The sequence below is a fragment of the Bombus vancouverensis genome, chromosome 12 (genome assembly GCF_051014615.1).
Source record: "Bombus vancouverensis nearcticus chromosome 12, iyBomVanc1_principal, whole genome shotgun sequence".
NCBI lineage: Eukaryota > Metazoa > Arthropoda > Insecta > Hymenoptera > Apidae > Bombus > Bombus vancouverensis.
In genome coordinates this window covers 11,482,089-11,491,555 of record NC_134922.1, presented here as the reverse complement: position 1 = coordinate 11,491,555, position 9,467 = coordinate 11,482,089, and the positions used below count along the sequence as shown (strand labels likewise).

Genomic DNA, 9,467 nt, shown 5'->3' with positions numbered 1-9,467 from the left:
GCACGTGTAAGAGATACAATTGGCGTGGAGTAAATTGGAAATCAATTGATTTAGCTTGACTACCTGATTATCGGGGCTTTCGAGATGACCTGGTTGATAGGTTGAAACGTCCTGTTTAACGTCTTTTCGTATTTCAAGATAGTGGCTCACGACGCGATAAAAGTTTGTTCGGCTCGCTAATTCTCTTCGTTATTTATGATCTTACGTCCATATAGGTTACAGTTAGAGTTCAAGTTCGGACAAGCGAATTCGAAACCGATCGATTACCTACGATCTATTGGAATATAATTTTGTATTTCAATAAAAATGTCGCGGTAAGTGGAGCTGCGTAATTTGTAAAAACTGTTTGTAATTTACAGACTTTGGGTAGAAGAGTATTTTTAATCGTCGGATATTATCTTTGCTTCTTGATTCTCTGCTCGAAGTAAGATATTTATTATACGGACAAAAACAGTTTACATATGTAATAGTAGATGTACATTATACATTTCCGAAGATTGCGATCGATATTTTGTGACAAGCGAGAAAGTAGTTTAATTGCCTGGAAGCAAGTATTCGTCGTGACTGACAAGGTAGGAATTAATGATTCCGAACTGGTGGTCAAGTGTAATTCACACGAAATTAAACTGACCGCGTGAGTTTTTCAATTCTTGGCCATTTTTGGAGAAAGAGTTACCTGCGGCAAACGAGTATTTTGGTATATTCGCGAAATGACAGTTTGCAACGTGCTGTTATTTAAAAAGTTAATAAAAGTATTAACGCCAAGTAAAATATACCGTTTTATAGAAAATTCCATTCTTCCATTTTATCTTTCGCATCATTTTCTCACCGGTTCCATACTTTCGTTTCTATATCATCGAGTGTCCGTATCAAAGATATTTACACACGAAATATATAATTAGTACTAATAACATTAATTACATTAGTCTCGTGGGCAATTTATTGCTTACGTGGAATTATTTATTACCTGTCGAAGGTAATTTAAATACAAAATAGTCGATATACAGGATTTCAGTTTTCAATCCATTCTTCCGTTAGACGTTACCTAGGAAATTATCGAATAATTTAATTTCAATCTTGCGATTAATTAATTTTTATCGGTTCAATTTCAAAAACCATTTAAATGCATCAAAAAGTTGGCGAACTTGCGAATACTTACATATAGCAGTAGCAGTGGACAGTATCTCATCGCACCGTCCTTGCGTCTCAATATTTTTCGACACGATATCTATAAGAATACTTTAAATATAATACCTAACGTCTCGTAATATTTAAAAGCATCGAATGTTTCTATCAAAAATTATCTTTACGATTACGTTCTCGAATCAAAGTGTTTGTCACATGTTCCTTGGAAACCCTTAATTTAAAAAAAAAAAAAAAAAAAAAAAGAAAAATAAAGGGTCTGACTTCCGGAAGTGAACAATTTTCGTTTCTGAGAACGCGGCAGATCGCAGCAATAGCGTGGTCCTGACCTACATCGACTGGAAGTCGATTGTAGTGCCACGACGACGACGACGACAACGAGGCGTTCGATTCCACTTTCGGATACGTTCTCTCGATAACATTTACCGTTGCGGTGTCGATGGAAGACGTCAAGGTCACGGATTGGTGGCTGCCTAATCCAAATTCGACTAGAACGTGACGCGCGATTATCGAAGGTGGACCCGGTTCTAGGAAGGCGGCCCAATAGAACGTGTTCGGTCGGCGCAGACGCACTGGTGGCTCTCCTTCTTCGCGCGACCCGCGCCGAATCAAATCTACGCCGCGGCGCTAGTATGCGCGCGCATCGCTCTCGCTCCGCCGTCTCGGCTGCCTATTGGTCTCACAGAATCGTCCCGGTCTCGCTGCTCTCTCACAGATGCGTAAGATCAACTAATCCGTACACAGACAATTTCCTCTCCTATCCCGCTCTTACTATACGCCATTTTCTATATATTCGTGCGTTCGTGTTCTTCTATTTGCAATTACATAGGGTTAATCGAGATTTGAAATTTCGCGCGTAATTCCGAGGTTCCGATCTACGTGTCCCGATTCATCGGTCTGTCGCTTCTACGTTTAGCAGCTGTTTAGTATCCATTTAGTATCTGCGTATGATTATATAATTATATTTATAAATATTCAAATTATAATTATGATATAATTTGAATATTTCAGCCGAAGTTAGGATCGGTTTTTTTTTTTTTTTGTAAACTGAGGAGGATATTGCGTTTTTCGGTTCGGTTATTGCGATTTGTATTTGGAAAGACAGGGTTAGATGTACGTGGATAGAGATTTAAGATAAATTAAATTTAGCCAGCGCGGTTGCCGAGAAACGTAGAAATCAACTGATTTTCGCGAGAAAAAATTGTAGTCTGCGTATGATAATTCTTTGGCAAAAGTAAGATGGAAAATCAATGAATTTCAAAGTTACGTTTCAGTGTGTAGGTTATGTAAGTACCTGGCGAACGTATTTGATATTTAAAGAGATACGTACTAGCTTAATGGTTAAAATTATAATAAATAGTCCATGAATATTTTTACTCCATATCCGAGTGTTTCTATCTAAAACCAATAGGCGATGGAAAAAAAGTTCTTTCGACTTGCAGCGCTCGTTTTCAACCAATTTCAACCAAAGTTAGGTATACGATTCGATGCGACCACTATCCAACCTTTTAATCTTCTCGTTCGGAATTAGCAAGATATTCGTCATTTTTACGAACACATACGCATATGCATCGATATTGAGATGTAAAAATAATCCAATAGAAACAACGTAGACGTATTTCAACGACCAAGCAAACTTGCCCAAAACGATTTCCCATTTCAAATATACTCGTTTTTAACGCGAAAAATCAATACGACACCGCCAACGTGCCGAGATTGGAGAATTCGATGCAACGGTTAACGTCCGTGGAAGCGGCTTCCGAAGCGCGCTCGCGTGCATCCGTTCGCCGGGAAGAGGAAGGAAGATTGTCTGCTGTCCGACTATCCTTGCCAAAGAGGGGATGAAGCAACGCGCACCCCACCAGCGCGCTACTTCCCGTGGGTTAAAGTTAGCCGCATGCGAGCTCGGTAGGCGTGGCCTCCAGGTAGCGGAGAAGCGCAGGTGAGAAGAGAGAAAAGCCGAACAGGTAAGCAGCCGAGCCACGGGCAGACTGCGACGCGCGCTCCACGCGAGACCGTGCGTGTACCCTCGTCGGTCAGACCGGGGCCAGTCAGGGTCCTGCTGTTAGCCAGGACGCTCCGAGAGTATCTTCCGGAAGACCAACCAACGGACAGCTGTCGGGCTATCTGTGTAACTCTTCTTTGCTCTACGGATCATCCGATTCCGTTTACTTGCTCGTTTCATCGATCGCCTCTCACGATTCGAAGAAAATTATTCTGTTGTCAACTGCGTACAACCGCATACAACGTTGCTTTGTGATAGAAAAATCATCTGGCTTGAAAGAGTGTTGAAAATACGTTTCTCAGAGAAGTGTTACTCGTCTTGCATCTGTAATAATCGATTCCAAGCATCGAACTGAACCGCCTTGGACGCGCGAACCGGGTACGAGACCGCGACCTTGGCGAACCACGTGGAGGATCGCCAGCGAACAGCCCAGTGAATGGAAAAACTGTACGTGCGTCGGGACTGTCTGTGGGGTTGATACCGATTGTGTACGTCGTTTGTGCGTTCCTTGATCTCTAGTGCCAATAAAAAGAGACTACGATTCGCTGCTCGCCTCCATGAACAGTCGCAAGACTTAGGGGACTAATCGATCGACCAATTGGACGCAATGTGCGGTGAGTTTCTTCCGCATCTCATCGCTTTCCTCTCGTTGTTCTTTTCTTCCGCTGCGATTCGCGCGAATGGAATCGATCGATTGGCGCGAAGCGTCTTGGTAACAGAGAGACAAGTTTCACAGGGAGGTGATACGGTGCTTGAGAAAACGAATCTCGCCTCCGGTTGAATTCACCATGAATATACTATCGACCTTGTGTTATTTTTCACGTATTCCAATGGAAATTTATGGCAAAATTATGATATTAAATATAGTTCGGCGATTATCTCGATGATGTTAGCTGATTTGATATACGACACTTGGAGATGTGGAAGTCGTTTTCGTGATATTAAATTTATTTTCGTAATTCTGCTGGGAAATTTCCCCGTAGAAATATTGTAGCGATAAAATATCGATAAAATTATGCGATTCTTTTTCGATGTAAGTGCATATACAGGTTGTTTCTTTTTTGTATTTTATCCGGTCGAAAGAGAAGATATCGATTTTTCGATGATGTCGATTTACCAAGGAGGATTAGGTATTTCGTTAAGCCGAGAGCGGATGACGGTATCGGTTTAATCAGATTACTTCTTCTTCTTCTTCTTCTTCTTCTTCTTGTACTTCTTGTAGTTTTGTTAATCTAGCAGAAAGTATACGGATTCTCAGGTTATTAGTTTTTGGCGATGAAAAAATACCTTTTGTATTTAGTTTGTCAGGTTTAGTTTTTAACTGTTTTTGTAATCTAGAAAAGTTTACAATTATCGCTTCTTGCAAATTGAAATTTATGAATAGCTATTTCGAAATTTCAAAACTATTCTCTTATTTGATGGAGATTCTAAAGGAATCTCAACTTAAGACCGATACAATCGCAAACTATTCGCTACTTCTATTTATAACGTTGCAAATTAATTATATCGTTGTTGTATCGAGTGAAAATTATGTACATTTTTAATGAAACGAATAAAAGGAAAAAGAATTAAACGAACGATTTAAAAAATTAATTATAGCGAGATATCAATTTTAAAATGAACAATGTTGCTTATCGCGAAACATGTAGGAGATACTCAAATTTTCAAGGTTGTTCGAAATATTCGTATTATCGCGACCTTGTATATCTGCCGCATAAAAAGATATATTAAAAGTGTGCATACACTCGGAACATACACAGGAACCAGAATGTTATTAGCGCACACGAATGGCAGCAGCAAATATTTGTACGTATTGCCAATGACGTTAAAACAGATCAAAGTAATCGCAAATCCTGTTTCAAAATGTCATAATTCAAATTCACATTCACTCCTTATCTCTTCGATACCTTCGCTTTTCACGAATTTCAGGGTCTTTCGTATTCAGTATGACAAATATTAAAATTTAGCATAATATCGTTACAAGAAGTATTTATAGCATTTACAAACCATAAGATTATTTCGATGGAAAGTTTTGCGAGAAATGGCGTTATACTTTGGTGGGAGAAAATATAAAATTCTAAAAGAGAATCGACGTCGTTGTAAAATTTGTAATATTAGGTTGTCTTTCTTTTACAGACTCGTCTGTTACAACGGTGTATCTTTATACAAACACGAAACCTAGTCTATCAAACGTTGCGATCTTTATCTTGATAGAACAAAATGAATCATACGTGATTCGATAAAATAATATAAAACGAAAGATATTGCGCGTCCATTATTTCCTTGTAAAACGAAAGAAAATTTTCGGACGACCTTATATATATAGAAGCGATGGAATTTCGATGGAAAATCTTGCAACAAGTAATATCACAGTGTATTGGAAAAACAGACTTGGTCGTAAAGAAGAAATTATAATATTTAGAAATTATAAGTGGTCGATCGAAAATGTCGGTTAAATGTCGAATAAATTCGGTTTCATTTTGTTGAAAGAAAAAGACCAAGTGTTTGCATAATCTCTTTAGTAACAGAGTACACATGTGTCAGATTTTTACCGGACAACTGTTCCTATCAATGACTAAGATTCTCTTAGTTTCGTGGTCCCAGAAGCGTCTTCGTTAAAAGAAAGAGACGGAAACGCTGACGTTCGTTGATATGTACACTTGTTTCTACACATTTTAACGAAGCGAAGAATCGGTGACCAGATGGATCGATTCTCACCTACGATCACGTTCAAGATTTCCAATGAAACGTCTTTTCGGCTAGCTTTTTCGTAATTAGGTGGCGGACGATGAATCGATCGAAACGTCTGTCATTCGTGAAAGTTGATTTCGAAATGTGAAAAAGCTGGAATATAAATCACAATGTGTATTGAGCAAATCATATTGATAAATCGTATAGAATAAATCAAATTTGAGAAAATTGTAAAATCGAATCTCGCTACCAACGCGTTTTTTCTCTTTCGCTGACCACCAGAACGCTGAAGGTACATCCTTTTGTTTCGTTGAGAATTCCAGTCTCGAACGACCTGTTTAGCCAAATTATTTAGCCAAAAGTCGAAACTATAATTTTTTTTTCCCTTTTTTTCGTATAACAATATGCAAGCAATTTTAAAGCTGACTTGTAAGTAGGTAATGGTCGGTGATTGACATCGAACTCGGACATTATCGTTCGTTATCTATGCAAAACAGGAACCACTCATACAGTCGTGTTTGCAAATCGCATTACAGATTTATTCAAACAACGAGGCGCGATTATTAACTACGTCTGTGTATATGTACGAACATTATCTATTACCTGAAAACCTTCGACTTTAACGATTCACGTTTTCTTCCGTTGTTGCGTGCTCGTGTCTCCTTATGCCTTTCGGAGAAGCTTACCGTGCAAGAAAGTTATTCGGTTTCGTTTTGCCTTAGAATGTTAATCTTATTATTAATATTAATGCAACTTCCTTATTTTTCTGAACGATACATTTGTTTATGAAATTAACTCTGTTATCTGTTGTTTGACTCATTCTCTTATTGCGTTCTTCTTGGATTACGAGTCGAGCGTTGAAAGTAATCGAAATTGATTTGCCATAAAGGGCTTATTGTAATCACGTAATTAAATTGCGCGTGAAATTTGTCTAAGTAGTACGTGAATGGAGAATTCTTCGAGTCGGTCGAAGGAGAATTTAGCTGATTGTTAGAAATATCCGGTAGACGTAAGCTGGTAATAACAACAACGCTAATAAATAGAAAGGCAATTGTTTTAAAAGACACGAAACATTTTACGAGGCTAGATAATTTTCTTTCACGTTGTTACGAATATCTAAGGTCAGGTATATTACTATTTATTTTTATTTATTTATTTAGTCTTAATCCGTGCCTTTCGCCTTTGAACGACTTCCAACGACGTCCTTCTTTGGCTTTTGCTTCCTTGCTGTGCTCCCTCCCTGTCGTTCCTCCCTCTCTTCTGCTATTCTTCTCTTCACTATTATAACTTTCGGTTCTGTCAGTCCTTCTCCAGTCTTCTTCAGCACTTCCCCCATGTTTATTGCTCCTCCTGTAATCTCGCATCTCCTCTACTACGTGCTTCGGGTCCTCTTCTCCTTTTTTTGCATGTATATTACTATAAACGGATTAATATTGCGAAGGATAGAGAAAAATTACAGGCATTAACAAAGACGATTAAACAGCGTTGGTTAGAAAATCGTAAATGCCGATAAAAATGTACACTCTGTATATATTGGTAAAAACTATTTATAAGATATCTAACCGTGGTGCAATTTGTTTCTACTTTGTTTTCGATTTTTAAGCTTTTAAAAGGATAGATGATGGATAGATGAGATCTTATTGATTGCTAGCTTATCAGAGTTGGCCGCGAATAAAGTTCGTCGGACAATCACGTCCGTTTCAGCGTACGATCAGATTAGGAACACTGTCTCTTGGATGGACACGCGCACGCATGTTCTACGATGTATAATTCATAGTTCTCGCTCGGGGGAGGAGCATGTTTGTGATTTTCCCTATAAATCTGATAGTCGTGGCTACCTATGACTCGCGAGAATAACGCATTAACTCGGCTCCCATCTAAATGTAATAGAAATCCATTTTAAAACAGGACACGCGCAATTTTCTCTATATCCTGCCGTTTGAATTCGATAAAAACAGAATCCTTCTAACAATTGCACACCATTTCCATATTCTTTCGATCGAGTATACGATTTCGTAGATACAACGCGTTAACAGCGCGATTTTAGACACTTTCGTTCGAAATAATCAAACGTTCTTCTCGTCTTCGGCTTTCGTTCAAATATTTAAAACCGATACTACCGATTAATTATTTTTGAAGATTTTTCAAACTTTTATTCTACAGAAAATTATCGAACAATTGGCAGAATTTGGTTGCGGCTCTCAAGCAGACTAACGATTTTAGGGCGACTCTCTTTGGTACCAGATGAATATTTATTACTCGATCGTTTCTACGAGCAACGTATCTATCGCCTGTAGGGTGCGATACTCCATTTGTGTTAAACAATTTTTGTAATGCCACGATAACGTTAAACGATAAGTAAATCGTGAATGTTTATTCAAATTTGTCCGATACTTAGAATTTAGAAGTTGGAAGCCAGGTGGGCGATTGTCTTATCTACTACGTATCACAAAGAGTACCATATTTTGAACATTTCGTATATTTTTCCGTATTACGTACACTCTGTCGATTCGTGCGCCTTCAAATTTTCCACGATCGCATGGAAGTCCTCAGTCTAGCGACAGCAGGAGCGTCTAAAAGATGTATAAAAATGTATGGTTTCACGGTTTGCTCGTCAGAAGCGGTGCCGCGTACTTGGTACATGAAACCGGAACTTCACTACAGCGCCATTGGAGTTCCGGCGGGCGCTCTGTCACCCCCGGCCACGCTTTCACCGCCTAGCAGCCCCAGCGTCACGCTGCCGCCTTCGCCGTGGAGTCCTGGCGCGGCTGCAAGTAGCTTGAACACTGCTGCGACATCCTCCAATCCTTCTTCGGCTTCCTCCACGAGCCTCGGCCAACCGACACCGGACCGTTTCAGCGCTTTCACCCTCGTCTCCACCTGCAATCCCGACGCCAGACTTCAGAGTCTACCGCTGACCAACACAACCACGGCACGAGGTAACACAATCGCCAGTATCGTCGATACTCTGCGGGTATTTATGCAAATTCACACGATACTGCGTGGTTTATTCGTTTATCAAGTATTACGTACGATTACCGTAATATGTTGCTGAGCTATAATATCGTACTATCGTGTGACTGTTCCATTGCTTGTTTCAGCGTTTGAAATTCCTTTCAGATATGGCTACTATTAATATTAGATTTATTATAGTATCATAGATTAGTATCGAAATAGTATGAATATAGTGTTACGTTGTACGTATTAGAGATAGGAGGATGTTGGAGAATTTTATTTATCGTTGAAAATAGGAGAGTCGTAGAACGCGATTTGATTTTAATACTTAGCTTCAAGATGTTCGTAATCCGAATAGATGAATCGATCATTGACTGGTACGTTCGTGGCGCGTCATCTTCGAGCAATTAGGCAAATGCTCGTTATATCGTGTTTGTTAGAAATTCTTATTTTTATAGTTATGACATTCTGTTATCGTTCGATGTATTCGTTGATCGTTATCTCAGTACAACCGTAACAAGGTTTTATAGCATATGTCTGACCAGAATCTGTTGCGACTACTTGATACGTCAGACTGAGAAACAGAGCATGAACAGACCATGCTACTTCACAAATATAGGATCGTATTCGTGTCAATGCAGTCAGCCAAATTTAGAACTAAACCATTTAACCT

General features: G+C 39.2%; 1 protein-coding gene and 1 long non-coding RNA gene across 3 annotated transcripts in view; one reads left to right on the top strand and one right to left on the bottom strand.

Annotated features, from left to right (window-relative positions):
- Nucleotides 1-419: 419 nt before the first annotated feature.
- Nucleotides 420-1,903, bottom strand: LOC117155206 (uncharacterized). Of its 2 annotated transcripts, XR_013059688.1 has the most exons (5): nt 1,311-1,903; nt 1,160-1,228; nt 968-1,045; nt 777-848; nt 420-676 (listed from the first exon to the last, which is right to left on the bottom strand). It is a non-coding gene; the product is annotated as an uncharacterized LOC117155206 (long non-coding RNA). The 2 variants fall into 2 exon arrangements; XR_004463891.2 differs by having other exon boundaries at nt 777-1,045.
- Nucleotides 1,904-3,096: 1,193 nt separating this feature from the next.
- The window catches only part of LOC117155294 (uncharacterized), a 37,035-nt gene continuing 30,664 nt past the window's right edge, over nt 3,097-9,467 (top strand). Inside the window, exons 1-2 of the mRNA XM_033331139.2 lie at nt 3,097-3,762; nt 8,458-8,778. Of these exons, the coding sequence (XP_033187030.1) occupies nt 3,756-3,762; nt 8,458-8,778 (328 nt within the window). The 5' untranslated portion in view covers nt 3,097-3,755. The remainder of the gene's footprint in view (nt 3,763-8,457; nt 8,779-9,467) is intronic.